This window comes from Dipodomys spectabilis, unplaced genomic scaffold (genome assembly GCF_019054845.1).
Source record: "Dipodomys spectabilis isolate Male_0828 unplaced genomic scaffold, ASM1905484v1 ptg000085l, whole genome shotgun sequence".
NCBI classification, from domain to species: Eukaryota; Metazoa; Chordata; class Mammalia; order Rodentia; family Heteromyidae; genus Dipodomys; species Dipodomys spectabilis.
The window spans coordinates 6,846,749-6,863,652 of NW_024870762.1; the positions used below are offsets into that span (position 1 = coordinate 6,846,749).

General features: G+C 36.7%; 2 protein-coding genes and 1 pseudogene across 2 annotated transcripts; 2 read left to right on the forward strand and 1 right to left on the reverse strand.

Annotated features, from left to right (window-relative positions):
- Positions 1-239: 239 nt before the first annotated feature.
- Positions 240-1,181, reverse strand: LOC122111184 (olfactory receptor 12D2-like). Its single transcript, XM_042683915.1, has one exon. It carries the CDS (start codon positions 1,179-1,181, stop codon positions 240-242), a length of 942 nt encoding a protein of 313 aa, XP_042539849.1.
- A 903-nt stretch (positions 1,182-2,084) lies between these two features.
- Positions 2,085-2,186, forward strand: LOC122111586 (annotated as a pseudogene).
- A 10,531-nt stretch (positions 2,187-12,717) lies between these two features.
- On the forward strand, positions 12,718-13,668 carry LOC122111185 (olfactory receptor 5V1-like). The gene has a single exon (XM_042683916.1). The coding sequence runs from the start codon at positions 12,718-12,720 to the stop codon at positions 13,666-13,668; it is 951 nt and encodes a 316-aa protein (XP_042539850.1).
- The last annotated feature ends 3,236 nt before the right edge of the window (positions 13,669-16,904 follow it).

The following is a 16,904-nucleotide window of genomic DNA, read 5'->3' on the forward strand; positions in this document are numbered from 1 at the left end:
TCCAAAACCAATTCACCATAGGGGTTCTGTGGCTAATGTTCCGCATGTCTATGCTTTCCTTGTTACCTGAGGATGTATTGATTCATATCACTAGATCTTATTTATCTATGTTTACATTTTGAGAAAAAAAATCTATTATAAAGTCCAATGCAATTTACTCTGTAGTATGTATTCTTATCAATTTCAGAAGCAATATAATTGCATATCAGCTTTTTTTTTTTATATCTCAGAGGTGTTCTTTAGGTCTCTTGGAGGCAGAGCTTCCTTTTGATCAACCTGTTCAAGGCACCCTTCACTTCCTTGTTCCTCAAAGTGTAGATTAATGGGTTTAGTACAGGAGTCACCACACTGTACATGATGGCAATGATCCGGTCCTGGTCCATGGAGCTCCCTGAGGCAGGTCGGATGTAGGTGATGACAACAGGAGCAAAGAAAAGAATAACTACCGTGAAGTGGGAGACACACGTGGACAGTGCTTTGTGCAGCATGCTACAAGAGTGGGTCTTGAAGAAGAGATAGATGATGATGTAGAAATAGGACAGCAGTGTCAGAAAGAAAGGGACTGAGGCAATGGTCCCGGTGACAGTATTGAGCAGCCACAGGTTGAGCTCAGTGTTCTCACAGGCCAGCTCCAGCAGTGGCTTCACATCACAGAAAAAGTGGTGGATCTGGTTGGTAGCACAGAAGTTCAAGCGAGACGTCATTACTGAGTGCAGCAGAGCATGGAGAAAAGCAATGGTCCAGGCAGTGATGGCCATCAGGGTGCAGAGCTGAGGATTCATGATGACAGAGTAACGAAGTGGCATGCAGATAGCTACAAAGCGGTCAAATGCCATCACAGCTAGCAGGAGGGACTCTGTAGTACCCAGGAAATGGAAGAAATGGAGTTGGCTTATGCATCCCAAGTAGGAAATGGCTTTGTTTGTAGAGATTAAGTTCTCCAGCATCTTCGGCAGTGTCACTGTGGAGTAGCAGATATCCAGACAAGCCAGGTTTCCCAGGAAGAAATACATAGGTAAGTGCAGTTTTGGATCAGAAATGACAACAGTCAGGATGGCTCCATTCCCAGCCACATTGACAAAGTAGACGGTGAGGAAAACAACGAAGAGAAAAGGCTGTGGTTCTTGTATGTCGGTTACTCCAAGGAGGATAAATTCAGTGACTGAGGTTTGATTCACCATCACTTAAGTGTCAAAATAATTTGTGTAACACTCTCCCCAATGAAGGTCAGTCTTTCCAGTCTGAGATTGCTATTATTTTTTACACAATCAACCTTAGATCCTATGTGGTATTTGAATGTCTACATTATTATTATTATTATCATCAATTTTGACTCAACCATTTAAAAACTATGAACTTCGCCATGAATACTTTTCTTTCTTTTAGGGATTTAAAGCAGGTTATCCATGCACTGTGTTATCTAGCTATGAATACTTACATTCTCATATAACTTTTATTTCTTAAGACAATTATATGACATGGTATTTTTTTTTACTTACTCTATCCCATTGTTATTTATTTTCCTAGTGAGAAATTACCTGAAGAATTTTAACTTCAGAAAAACAATCAAGGATGAAATTATTACACTATAAAATCTTTAAAAACTAGGAAAGCCCTAAATTAGTACAAATAGCTTTTTCTTTGAATGTATTTGCTAGAGTTATTCTCTTACTTACTCATCTCTCCTCATTCTCAGTAGGACAGCCAGGAAATCTATTTGGGTAGAAAATGAGATCACATTAATCTATATTAGTCTGAAGTATTAGAAATTTTTATCATACTATATTTAATGATAGGTTTAGTTTTATCCTGTTATTCTAAGCCTTAATGTTCTTCAAATATGATCCAAGTTTACTTCTTTAATGATAGATGCTGTTGTGTCTAGTTGCTCTGGGAAATTGTCTTTTCTCATATCCTCAAATTCCTGGATCAGAAAATTTCTGCCTCCAGTGAGTTCAAGTTGCTCTCTTACATCACTGAGTATATCTATGCCCTCTATCACTTGAAATTTCTCTTATGACACATTTCAATCATTTTATCATCTGGAAAATAAATGCATTCCTCAGTAATTAAGAAATGTTCTAGTGCTGTATGAAAAGAGAGCAGGTCAGCACTCCCCTTGATGAGGATAGAAAGGCCCCAGGCCTGATAACACACATATGGTTAAAGCATTGCCACTGCTTTTTGTTCATTGCAGCATTGTTTACCATTGCCAAGATATACAATGAACCCAGATGCCCTCAGTGGATGAATGGATCAGGAAAATGTGGTACATATACACAATGGAATTCTATTCTTCCATTAGAAAGAATGATATTGTACCATTCATAAGGAAATGGAAAGACTGGGAAAAAATTATATTAAGTGAAATAAGCCAGACCCATTTGTGGTACCTAGAATGTGCCTATAAATCTACAAGTAAACACACTGGATAGTAAATGACAAAACAAAACAAAACAAAACACTGGGATATCATAAGTTATGCAGCTCTCTAGACATTTACACAGTGAGACCAAAGGAGGATATTCTTAGGAGAGGATCACAAAGGCTCAATAGCTATGCGCACATAATCACAGAAAACAATATTTATCTGAATGAACTTCCTGAAATGGAAACAAGAATTGCTTTTTTTTTAAAAAAGAAATTTTCTACCTCAAGAAAAATCCATCTTCTGCACTTAGCAATCCTTTAATGTGTTACTGGCTGGTATGGCAGCTTCATGCCTGTGTTCTCCAAAGTTGCTACAGGTTTCTATCTCTTCAGTTGCAAAATGCATTTTCTATATTGAGTTTCTTTTCCATTATATACATTCATGTTTTCTATGAAATAAATGCAATAAGTTTTATTTCTTTCCTTTCATAGAATTGAAATTATGCTTTTGTTCAGTGAAAGTTTAAAGTCTTGAGATATTGGAAATAAGGTAATTACAATGAAATTTGATACTTGACCAAAGAGGAAATTCCTTTGAATCTTTTTCTCCAACATCATTTGAAGAATAAAGGACATTTCCTCTTTTAGTGACACTGAAAGAAAAAGACATAATGGCAACAAACAACTTTCTCTTTATTCCTTTTAAAATAAGAGAGGTAGTGTATTGCCTTTTGTATTTTAGCAGGGAAGAAACAAAAGCTTTGTGGGAAGTTGTAAAAGTGTGAATTGCTGAGAACTGTTTGGAGATCTCTGAAGATAGACAGACATAAGGGTGTTCTAAAATCCGGATGAATCATTGAAGGTTCCAGCATTCATACAAGAGAGAATTAATCAGTTTCATATGATTTGAGTAAAAATATTCAATAAACAAAGGAAATCCTCTAGAGAGCTGCTGGGAATTTTGATATTGAGAAATTAATCTCTATCTTCTGTCCAGGAGGACTACTGTTAACCAATTCAGAATATCTTTGGTAAACCTACAGTTTCTTTATGACATAAATTACCGTTTGGAAAAATACAAATGATAAACCAAATATTTTTATTTTTCTGCTCCAAATAATAATATTGTACCAAAACCCTATTGGGAAAAATATGTAACACTCCAAACAATAAATTAAAGAATAAACAGTCTTTCTCATGTTCCTCAGTGTGACATGGCTTTTTTATCTGAACTTTTAATATTTGTTGGTTACAGATTTTTTCCCTTAGAGAATGATGAACCAGTTATGCTAAACTGTGAATGAATATAGGAAATAAAATATGAGAAGTAAAGTGTTTGCATAATTGTACCATGAGAAGTCCATTATAGCACAGCAAACCAGATCTCCATTTTGAACATGTATATCATTCATTAACAAATAAAAAAAATATGAGCAATTGCTAACCAATTGCTATCCAATTTCATCCTCTTACCTGTCTTTGTGTTCAGAATCACAGAGATCAGGTCACTTTTCAGATCTAACCTCCTAAGTGATTTTAAATAATAGAAAAGTATTTGAAATGGTAGCTTTTGTTAGAATTTCAGGTTGAGTTCCTCATCTTCCAAAACCTCCCCCTCAGCTTCTGAAAATCTGCTGCCTCTTAATGATTTGTAGTTCTGTAGTCATAAAATCCTGAGAGAGAGTGTCCCTGGTGCCAAGAAGCATTGTTGTGATAATAAACAGGGTGTCTTCCCAGGAAATAGTTTTATAAAATTACTCTGTGGAGTTTTTTGGTTCCTCTCTCTCTCTCTCTCTCTCTCTCTCTCTCTTTCTCTCTCTCTCTCTCTCTCTCTTTGCCAGTCCTGGGGCCTGAACTCTGGGCCTGAGTGCTGTCACTCAGTTCTTTAGCTCAAGGCTAGCACTCTACCACTTGAGCCACAGAGCCACTTCTGGCTTTTTCTGTTTATATGGTGCTGAGGAATCGAACCCAGGGCCTCATGCATGCAAGGCAAGCACTCTACCACTGAGCCACCTGTTTCTTTTTTTTTCTTCAATTTTTTTCTTCATTTGCTCTTTAAGTTGAGAATCATGGGCAGAGTAAGGCACCATACCTACTATATTCCTTTAGACAATTTTCCTTTTATTCCTTAAGAAAGCAGAGCTTTCTTAGAATAGAGATAGGTGCCAGTAGCTCATACCTGTAATTCTAGCTAATGAGGAGGCTCAGACCTGAGGACTGTGGTTCAAAGCCAGCTATGGGATTCACCTCCAATTAACTACGAGAAAAGCTGGAAATGGAGCTGTGGCTCAAGTGGAAGAGCACTAGTTTTGAGCACAAAAGTTCAGGGACAGCATGTAGGCCCTGAGTTTAAGCCCTAGAACTGGCCAAAAAAAAAAAAAAAAAAAAAAAAAGCATAGATCTATTTTCTTATCTCTCTTTTAATATAATTTGAAATTGAAAATAGAAAAGAAAATTGGAATGAAAATTAAAGCAGTATGTCTTATTGATCATTACCAAAACAATACTAATAATACTCTACTTATTTACTTCTATGGATTTTAATGAATACCAAAGAAAGAAGAAAAATAAAGAGAATGTTTACTTTTGTTTTTTTTTAGCCCTGATTTATTTTGTCTACTTAGTAGCATGATGTTTGATTTTTTTTTTTTTTTAAAAATGTGTACCTTCAATTCTTGCTAGAACCGTGAGATAATAAAACTTTTCTGTCTCACTAGTCACCATGTTGTAAGTGAACTATAAAACTTGTGGGAAAATGAGGTCAGGAGGGAAAACTGGGAGAAAACGAGGGAAGAGGTGACAGACACTGTTAAAAAAGAAACACACTCATTTCCTGACTTATGTAACTGTAACCCCTCTTTACATCACTCTTACAATAACAATAAAAAATGGTCTGAATAACCCTATGGCCAACTGTCTGGATCTTCCATCTATGAAAAGATTATAATAAAAGATGTTCATAGTTTATTGTTGATGCTTCTTTTATTCCATATGAATCACATTAATCACTCCTTGTTGTCTATGCAAACACAATACAAATAGATAACATTTATTACATGTACTTAAGTTCCTAACATTTAATTCTCAGAATAGCCCAGTGACAAGATTTCTTTACTCCAATCCTAAGTACAAGTTGTCATGTCAAAAACGAACTTCACAACTTTGGTGTGGCGGAGTGGGGGGGGGGGATTAGGTGGGGGAGGCGGGAGGCTGGGAAGGGATGTGAAGGGTAAACAAAGGAGGAGGCTACAATGCTTGATAGGAAATATACTCATTATCTTGCCCATATAATTGTAACCCCTCTGTACAGTATGTTCACAATAAAAATAAATAAATAACAAGAAAACCGAAGCTCCTCAGTAGATAAATGGATCAAGAAAATGTGAATATCTATCTATCTATCTATCTATCTATCTATCTATCTATCTATCTATCTATCTATCTATCTATCTATCTATCTATCTATGAATTCTATGCCTCCATCAGAAAGAATGACACTGCCCCATTTGTTAGGAAATGGGAAGACTTGGAAAAAATTATATTAAGTGAAGTAAGCCAGGCCCAAAGAAACATAAGTTCCATGGTTTCCCTTATCTGCAATAACTAGTATATGTCTAGGACAAGTAGAAAAGGTCAAAGGCCATGTACATATAACCATATAAGATGATGCTAAGTGAAATGAATCACAAGACAGGGACACAAGAGGTTTTATCTTTGTTGCTGTTGTTTTTAATGTTCTTACAATGGACTATGTGATGTTTTTGTTTCTCTTTATGTTCTTCCCCCAGATATTACCCCTGCTTTTACTGTATTTGATTCTAGTGCCCTGCATCTTGTATATACATTTTTCTAATTTGAGGAGAGGAAATAATAAAAAGCTGAAATAACTATACATGTTGACCCATTGTAACAATGAGATGTACAAGACACTATGTTGAAAATGAACTTTACAACTTTGGGAGGGAGGGAAGAGTTGGGGAGGTGGGGCGGGAAGGGATAGTAGGTGAAAAACAAAGGAGGCGGTAACAATGTTTGCTAGGAAATGTACTCATTACCTTACTCATGTAACTATAATCCCTCTCTACAGTATCTTTACAATAAAAATATATTAAAAAAGAAAACTGAAGCTCAAAGGATTTAAATACATTTCCCTTTGTCTTGTGATGAATTGTGAAACTACCATTCAAACTCTGTTTAGCTCCAGAATCTATTGAAAGAGGTATAACAGGCAGGTGCCTACTAAGAAAAGGATGGAGATTACAAAATAACCTCAGTTATCAGTAAAAAATTACCTTGTTCTAATAAGGTACAGCAGCGCTTGTCCTTCATGGCATTTAGACTTTAGCTTTGTTCTACTGAAGCATCTAGGATTCACCAAGACAAAATTTAGCATTCACAATGATCTCAGTGATTCTCAGATCTTTTTCTTTTTGCTTTCTTTCTTTTCTTTTTTTTTGGGGGGGGGGGCTCGATCGTGGGGCCTGAACTCTGGGCCTGAGCGCTTGTCCCTCAGATCTTCAGCTCAAGGCTAGCGCTCTACCACTTGAGCCACAGCACCACTTTCGGCTTTTTTTCTTTTTGCTTATAAGGTGCTGAGGAATCGAACCCAGGGCCTCATGCATGCAAGGCAAGCGCTCTACCACTGAGCCACCTTCCCAGCCCCAATCCTCAGATCTATTGCCTGTGTTAAATATTTCTCAAGTTACACATCTGTGGTGTTCTGAAGAAATCGTATCAATGTTATTAAAAGACCACACAAACAAAAAATAGGCAAAACACATAAGCATGTAAGTTATAAAGAGAATGTAAAAATGGATGTGTTGCATTTGAAAATGCTTTCTAAAAATAGTTTGAAATGTTCTGACTACATAGTTACTAAAATAGCTAAAGGAAAAAGGACAATAGCAAATATTCGTGAGGGTTTAGGACAACTGGAACCTTCCTGTATTGCTAGTAGAAAATCAGTTGTTATCACTTAGAAAAAGTGTATTGCAGCATCCGATAGAGATGACAAACACATCTGTATTACTCAGTAATTTTCTTCTAGATATATACCTTTATCTATCTATCTATCTATATCTGTGTGTTTGTGCATTAACTTTAACTTCCAAATGATTTTTTTGCCTCCAGAATAAGTTTTCAAGAAAAGCAACAGTTTTTGGATAATTTTCCTAAAACCATATTTATTTTTCTGTGTATACATCCACTCTTTAATTTAAAATCCTGTTGTATTCTCTATTGTTTAGATGGTAAACATGAATTTCTTTCTTTCTTTCTTTCTTTCTTTTTTTTTTTTTTGGGTCCGGTCGTGGGGCCTGAACTCTGGGCCTGGGCGCTGTCCCTCAGCTCTTCAGCTCAAGGCTAGCACTCTATCATTTGAGCCACAGTGCCACTTCTGGCTTTTTTCTTTTTGCTTATGTGGTGCTGAGGAATCGAACCCAGGGCCTCAAGCATGAAGGCAAGTGCTCTACCACTGAGCCACCTTCCCAGCCCAGTAAATACGAATTTCTTTACCTGAAATTTAGCAATCATAATATATATTCATACAAAGATGGTTGAGTATTTACTGAATAAACACCAGGAAGATTAAAAAAATTGTTGGACAATTGTGCATATTCATGGACATAATGTGAGTTTTCAATGTATGCATAGAAAGTGCAAGGGTCAGGTAAGAGGAATATGCATCTGTATCATTTCAAACATTGTTTCTTTGTATTAGGAAAAATATATTTTATAAAATATAGTAAACTATTGTTAATTATATTCATCCTACTGTGAGCACTGTACACAGTGTTCTTCTACTTAGCTAACTCTGTTTTTGAACTTATTAACTAATAATTTCCTAATTCTTCTCATCTTTAATCTTCCCACCCGGTGGTAACCACTCTGTCTACTCCTAAAGATCAGCTTCTTTATTCTCTACACATAAGTAGGAACATGAAATATTTGGCTTGTTTCATTTAACATCCTATCTTCTAATGTCACAAATGACAGAATTTCACCCCTTTTCATGGCTATATCATACTATTCCATTATATAAATATGACACATTTTTCTTTTTTCTCCTTTTAAAATTATATATTGGTGAGTTTTACTATGAAATTTTTATTCATATTTATAATTAATAATAAATTTTACTTATATATAATGCAGTCATCTCTTGATGGACCCTTAGGTTGATTCCATAACTTAGTAATTGAGGATAGTACTACAATAAACATGAGAGTGCAGAAATCTCCTCAGCATACTGATTTCCTTTCCTTTCAGTATACACCTAGAAGTTAAGTAATGGGTCATAGTTATTGGTTGTATATGTCGACTAACAACTTGCATACCTAGTTAAATGCCACTAAATTCTGAGGCATACATTTTTTGATGTGTTGTTAGATTCAGTTTTCAGAAGAGCTTTCTAATTTGCATGTGAGATTAGGGGAGACATTTATCTGATGTCTTTCACCCTCTGTGATGCTGAAGTGTTTCAAATTTTATGGAAGCCTCACTTTGTTTGTAGTAACACTTGGATGGAGGTAGCAAATAAACATAAGAAGAGGACTGAATAAAGGATTTTAGGTCCTTCATGAAGAAACCATGAAGAATCATTGAGGCCACTTGAGATTTTTCTTTCAACTCCCTGAAGCAGTGTGTCCTGGTCTCCAACTCTCAGAGCATTGGTGCACAGCTAGGGATGCTTGGCTCTCATTAAGTACTTCTGATAGCATAAAAATGTAGGGATAATGGTTCTACCACTCCATAAAACAAAATGGCCCATAAAGTAGCCCCATATCAGGCTCTGAGAATTTAAAATCTGTCATCTGCTTCTGGGCTCTCATTTCTACTACAGGCAAGATGTTATTCTTTTCTTCCTCCTCCTTCTCCTCTTTGCTCATTTTCATGCGCTTTCTCTTTCCAATTTATGATATTCTTCAACTAGGTTTTGGAAAATTGTAAGGTATGGTTTGTTGGTAAGAAAGAAAAGTAAGATCTGGTGGAGCTCTGTGAAAGGAAAGTATTCAAAAGGTCTGTCCTTTCTCTGGGTATGTGATTCAGGCCATGTGTGTGTAAACTGTGCACTTTCCTCAATGTGCTAACTTTTCGCTATAAGAAAGATGTCTGTCTTCCCAACATATTGGCTTAACCTGCTCTGATAATTATTTGAACTTTTAAAAGCAGGGACAAATCTTTCTGTTTGTGGCAACAAAAAGTTCCACTGTGATATGCTTTGGTATCATGACAGCTATCAAGTCTGTGCGTATGAGAAAAACATAAAATCAATGTATCTGTGTAGTTCGGAGAGTCAGAACTTCACAAAGTCAAATCTTTTATGGCGAAGTGGGAAATATTACTTACAGCAGAGGGAGACCAATATGAAGCAATAACAACCATGTTGTTATTATTATGTACTGCACACAAGGCTACGTAGTAAGTGACCACATATGGTACTTGCATTATTTTAATTTAGGGAGGAGGAGTTTCACAACTTGTTAGTGGCCACTAAGTAACAGCTGGTAAGTGGGTGGAGAACTTGGACATTTTTAGTGTTGATAAAGCTAGTAGGTAGAAGAGATTTGAGTTTAGCCATCCTGCCAATGATTAAAATTAAATCATAGTGGGTAAAAGTTCTAACTCTTAGACTCATCTATAAATGGAATGATCTATTTTTTTTGTTGTTGTTGGTAATGGGGTGTGAACCCTGGGCCTGGGTGCTGTCCCTCAGTTCTTCAGCTCAAGGCTAGCGCTCTACCACTTGAGCCACAGCACCACTTCTGGCCTTTTCTGTTTATGTGGTGCTGAGGAATCAAACCGAGGGCCTCATGCATGTGAGGCAAGCACTCTACCACTGAGCGAGCCCGTAATGATCTATTTTTGCAGGGTTTACAGTATCTGTTCATGCAGCGTTCAGAGTTGGACTGAATTGTCAGTCAGCAGAGCAATTGTATGGGAGAATTTTAGTGGCTGGTCTTGATTTTTTTCCACAAGTTTCTTCCAAATTGCAATTGTAGATTCCTCAAGTTTAAGTTCCAGGAGAGACAGTGTGATGAACACAAATACCCATGGTTAGCAGTGCATCAGAATTCAGATGTTGGAGAGCAGATGGAGATCAGGGAAGCAGATAAAGGCTCTTAAGGCAGGGTCTCTAGGATTTCTGTCTTATTTGTGATTTTTTCAATATGTATGTATAATTTTGTCAATTCTAGAGAATTCACTGATGAATGGAAAGTACTTTGTCACAGACTTTTGTTTATCTGTTAGTGTGAATACTCTGTGAATCACAGTGGGTCAGACAACCAAAGCAAAACCACTCTCTGAAATGGGACTTCAGTGTTCATGAATTAAATTTCTCCTTTCAATGTTGGTAGATGTTCTGGAGGACAGTTTATGCTTTTCTTTAGTATTTGGCCTACATTTTTGTAAATATTATTTCTTTGGAATTTCCATACGTTCTCCACTACAATGAATTCAGGCAAGGACTGAAGCTGAAGTGACCTCTGGAGGGTTTTCCTTCATGGAAAGTTTATATATGGCTACCGTGAAGTGATTCAAGCTTCTGTGAAGTTACCCCACAATGTGAAAAACTGTCATTCTTAGCCTTAATTTCAATTTCTGTAATATTTCCTCTATTGTTCTTTTTACATCTGACCATGTGTAGATAATAGATTCTGTATGTGTAAAGCAAAACACAACAGGTATTCTAACTTAGAACATAGATTTAATTAAAAGCACAATCCTACTCCACTCAAGAAACTGAAGATTAGTCTGAAGGAACACTAAGTACTCTGGCAACTTGGAATATGGAGGAAGGCCACAGACAATAGATGACTTAATGTCCATTTGATGAAGATTATTGAGATTGTTATGTAATTAAGAATTTAAGTCAGCATATACCCACCATTGTTTTGACTCTTTTCATTTATCGCTATTGTTGTTGTGCTACTCATTGGGAAGGAGGTAAATATGTTTTTGATTATAGGGTCTAATGTGGGATGGTGATTTGGAATACCTGGTTTGAGTCAGGCCTATGCTCTTGACAGAAAGAAGTGTTTTTGAAGGAGTTGGAGTATATATAGTTAAGAACTAGAGAAGCATATTCAAAAGGTAGAAATTTACTGGCCACATAATCATAATCGTTCAGAGGCCAAAGTAGGCACTGGTGACCTTGCCAGTTAGAGGAGAACTTGACTTTAAAATGGTTTTCTCTGATATATTTATCCCTAGATGTAAAATAGCATCATGCTGCTGTATAATGTTGAATGAGTTACTAATATATTCTATTGTTAGCTCATCTGTGGCATAAGTTTCCATTGCCTTGTACACTCTCTTTTCCCAAGTGAATCTTTAACCTTATTACTATTATTTATTTATTTATTTTTTAGCATGGCTCCAGGTAGTTCTGCCCTTTGATCATACCTCAAATTTTGGATGAAATTTACTTTCCAACTTAATAATAGGAAGAACACAGGCTAGGAAAGGCTGCTTACTACAATAAGACAAAGTCTTTAATATATTATGTCACTAAACTTGGAAGTTAAACAATGATTTTTCTTTCCTTAAGTATATGGAAGTGGTTTCAGCAAGCAGACTCATTGATAGCATCCTCACTGCTGAGCTCAAATTCATGCAGGCAGATATATGTCCCAAGACATGCACTTTCATTTGTTTTATTAAGTCTGTTGAAGGCTATGATACCATATTGTGGTATTCCATTGCTTTTCACCTTTTCCCTTTCTCCACCACCATCTCCTTCACAATGCCTAGTAGATGATATTAAAATAGAAAAAAATCATTAAGAAGAGGGACTCAAATAACTCTATGACTTTGAGTATTGTGATCTTTATCCATCATCTCTGAGACACAGTGGGGATGGAGGGAGGGCCTGTTAACTCATATTTACACACACATCCCTGGCATTGCGTGTGATCTTCTCAATAGTCACTTTTTCCTCATGAAGTTTCTCGTATTTCTTAAAAGTTGTATCCCACCAGAAATATTAAAACTGTTTAAATGTTATGATGTTACATCCTACTAGGATTTGTCATGGAGTATAAAAGCTATACACAATAGTCATGTTACTTACAATAGCTATATTTCCTTTTTGTATTAGCCTCAATTAGCTGTACAAGAAGGTATCATCTCGGCATGTCCAAATGTGCAATGTACCTCAATAAGTCTCATCCCTTTACTCCTTTTCCCTTGTCCCATACTTCCCTAATGGATCTCAATAAGTTTCACTGTAACATTTTTACATATATAACAGCTATATTTTTCTTATATTTTTTAGATTATTACACTTCCAGCCCTTGAATATTGCAATTGGTGCTGCTTCTTTCTTAGTCTTCAAGATTAAACATCATGGAAGGAGAAAACCAAACCTCTTTCTTTGTCTTCATCATCATGGGATTCTCCAACTTAAATCATCTGCAATTTTTACTATTTACCACCTTTCTTATGATCTATCTATGTACCCTTGGAGGAAATACTTTCATTATTTTGATGACACTGATGGACTCTCGACTACATACCCCCATGTATTTTTTCCTGAGGAACTTGGCTTTTCTAGACATCTGCTATACCACCACCAATGTGCCCCAGATGATGGTGCATCTCCTCTCAGAGAAGAAAAGCATTTCCTTTGGGGGCTGTGTCACTCAATTTTTTGCATTCCTTTCCTTGGTTGGTGTAGAGTGTCTTTTGCTGGCAACAATGGCCTATGACCGTTACATTGCAATCTGCAAGCCTTTAAGGTATTTAGTCATTATGCACAAGGCCCTGTATAGCCAACTTGCAGCCTCCTGCTGGGTTTGTGGTTTCCTGAACTCAGTGGTGCACACAGTCATGACGTTCCGTCTGCCCTTCTGTGGCAATAACAAGATCAATTATTTCTTCTGTGACATCCCACCTTTGCTGGTCTTGTCTTGTGGGGACACTTCTGTTAATGAGTTGGTAATACTCTTCCTTGGAGTCTTCATTGGATGGGCTCCTTTCCTGGGCATTATCCTTTCCTACATCTACATCATCTCTACCATCTTGAAAATCCATTCTTCCAAGGGGAGGAAAAAGGCTTTTTCTACATGTGCCTCCCACTTGCTCATTGTCCTTCTCTACTTTGGCAGTGCCATCTTCACGTATGGAAGACCCATCTCATCTTACTCACTGGGCAAAGACAGGCTGATCTCAGTATTATACAGTGTTGTCACTCCCATGCTAAACCCTATAATTTATACGCTGAGGAATAAGGACATCAGAAAGGCCTTGAGAACTGTGGCAGAAAAAATAGCTACTTTCAAATCTAATTTCCCTTGAAGTATATTATCAAAAAAGTTAGTCTATGATTTGATAACTTATTTAATAACAATGTTTAGTTTAGTAATACTATCTAGTTGTTGCTAGCAACAAATTCCTAGGAATTAAACGTTAATTTCAATAATAAAACAAATGTGGCAAAATATTAATAGCAGATGGTAAATTTGGGTGAAGAGTGCCTGGTATCATTGCTGTTTTATTCTTAAGATTTTGTATGTTATCAAATATTTCTGATATATAAGGTTAAAAAGCGAATCAGAAGCTTACGTCTGTATGACACCCTTGTTTCTGTATGTGTGAAGGCATTTGTTAATTTACCTGTTCTTGTTAAAATTGCTTCTTCTAAGGTGAGCTACCTCTTGGTTTGTGCTTTTATTAGTCTACCAAACGAAAATCTTCAAGTTTCACTAAAGTTACCTACTTAACTAAGACCTAAGAATGACTTTTGGATAAGCAAGTCATACTTAAGAATGATTTTAAATAAATAAATATAACAGAATAAGAGAGAGCTCTGGTTGATTTTTGTGGTGGAATTAGTCAAAAGTGAAGTTTTTCTTGTTCCACTTTCTGTTCACTGCTCTGGTATGTTTTTATTTCTTAGGTCAAGGGTACTTAGTTCTCTAAATCCAAGCTCTGCCACTATCTGATCTTTCAAATATTGGCTCCATGCTATTGTTACACACCCTGAACTCTAGTCTTTACTTTTCTACCACACTCCAATCTCATTATCAAATGTTTCCCTTTATATGTATATATTTATTGGTAATTGTATTTTAAGCTTATTATCCTTAAGTAGTTACAAAGGGCTTTCAATTCCATTCCACATGTCACTTTGTGAGTACAATGCATTTATTTTTGTGCCTGTCCTGAGGTTTGAACTCAGGGCTTGGGTGCTGCTCTAGCATTTTTGTGCTCAAGGCTAGTACTTTTCCATTTGAGCCACACAGCTCCACTCCAGCTTTTTTTTGGTGGTTAATTGGAGATAGTCTCATGGACTTTCCTGCCTGGAATGGCTTCATACCATGATCTTTAGATCTCAACCTTATGAGTAGTTGGGATTATAGGTGTGCACTACCAGTGCCTAGTATAAACAATGATATTTCTGAAAGGAACTTTTGCAAATAGCATCAACAATTTACATATACTCCCATTTTTATGCAAATTCATTCTCTAGGAATTTATTTTAGGTAGGCAATACACATACTCTCTAATATATTTTCAAAGATTTAAAAAAGTAAAAAAATGACAGCAATCTAAATGCTACAACAAATATAATAATGATAGCTATGGATGACAAGATAGTATGAGTCAGGTAATAATACCATGTGTTGTAAGGAGAGAGGAAAATGTACCCCTGAGGCAAAACCATGAGGAGCTCAGTATAGGATTCTTTTGTACAGATAGAGAAAAGGAAATCAAGCAAAGCTTTGGAGAGCATGGGGCGGGACCAGGGAATTTTTTTCCCTGGGCCATGTTGACTCATCTTCCATTGATCTCTGTGATGGTTGACTTTTTTTTTTTTAATTTAATTTAATTTTATTTGAGAACATACTGTACAGAGGGGTTACAATTACATGGGCAAGATAATGCATACATTTCTTACCAAGCATTGCAGCCTCCTCCTTTGTTTACCCTTCACCTCCCTTCCCAGCCGCCCCCCTCCCCCCCACCCAATCATACCCCCCCTTTCCCCCTCAACACCCACATTGTAAAGCTGGTTTTGACATGACATTTTGTACTTCTCATTGTTGCAACAGGTCCACCTGAATCCTTAAACGACTTGTTTGTCCCCGTCTCCTCCACATGTTATACTGACATCAAATATAGTGAAAGCGGGGGTTATACTGTGGGGGAGGGACATACAAAGCAACAAAGAAATAATCTTATAAATGCGTTAGAAACACATGCATGAAAGAAACAAAAACATTAAAATACATGTTTAAGGGTTCGTTTTCCTAACATCACATTATCTGACCTTTTCCGCTTGACTCATACCTATACTAGATATTGCAAATAAGGGAAACCATGGGACCTATGTTTCTTTGGGCCTGGCTTACTTCACTTAATATAATTTTTTCCAAGCCTTTCCATTTCCTAACAAATGGGGAAATGTCATTCTTTCTGATGGAGGCATAGAATTCCATTGTGTATATATACCACATTTTCTTGATCTATTCATCTACTGAGGGGCATCTGGGTTGGTTCCATATCTTAGCTATGGTAAATAATGCTGCAATAAACATAGTTGTGCTGGTAGCTTTAGTGTGGTCTTTTTTGTAAACATTAGGGTAAATGCCCAAAAGTGGGATTGCTGGGTCATAGGGGAGTTCTATGTGAAGTCTTTTGAGGAACCTCCACACTGCTTTCCAAAGTGGTTGAACAAGTTTACATTCCCACCAACAATGAAGTAAGGTTCCTTTCTGTCCACATCCCCTCCAGCATCTGTTGTTGTTAGAGTTCTTGATTTTTGCTGTTCTAACTGGAGTGAGGTGATATCTCAATGTTGTTTTGATTTGCATTTCTTTTATGGCTAGGGATGTTGAACATTTCTTCATGTGTCTATTGGCCATCCTTCTTTCTTCTTCAGAGAAGCTTCTCTTTACGTCTTTCGCCCACTTATTTATTGGGCAGTTGTTTCTTTGAGGATTTGTTGTTGGGTGGTTTAATTTTTTGAGTTCCAAGTATATTTTAGATATGAGACCCTTGTCCGTTGTATGGCTAGTAAAGATCTTCTCCCAATCCATGGGCTTTCTATTGATCTGGCTAGCTATGTCATTTGCCCTGCAGAAGCTCTGCAACCTTATGCAATCCCATTTGTCCAACCTTTCTTCGATTTGTTGTGTTTCTGGGTCTCTATTCAGAAAATTTCGGTCTGAGCCAAGGAGACCTAGGGTTTCTCCTATTCCATCCTGTAATGTTTTCAGAGTGTCTGCTTTGAGTTCAAGGTCTTTGATCCATTTGGAGTTGATTCTGGTGCAGGGTGATATATAAGGATCTAGCTTTAGTTTTCTACATGTAGTTAACCAATTTTGCCAGCACCATTTACTGAAGAGGCTGTCTTTCTTCCATTCTATTGTTTTAGCTCCCTTATTGAAGATTAGATGGCTATAGGTCTGTAGGTTCATTTCTGGGTTTTCAATTCTATTCCATTGGTCCTGAGGTCTGTTCTTATGCCAATACCAAGCTGTTTTGATTACTATGGCTTTATAGTAGAATTTGAAATTTGGTATTGATAT

Coding starts and splice junctions, on each gene's coding strand:
- LOC122111185 (XM_042683916.1), top strand. CDS start 12,718: ATGGAAGGAGAAAACCAAACCTCTTTCTTTGTCTTCATCATCATGGGA.
- LOC122111184 (XM_042683915.1), bottom strand. CDS start 1,181: ATGGTGAATCAAACCTCAGTCACTGAATTTATCCTCCTTGGAGTAACC.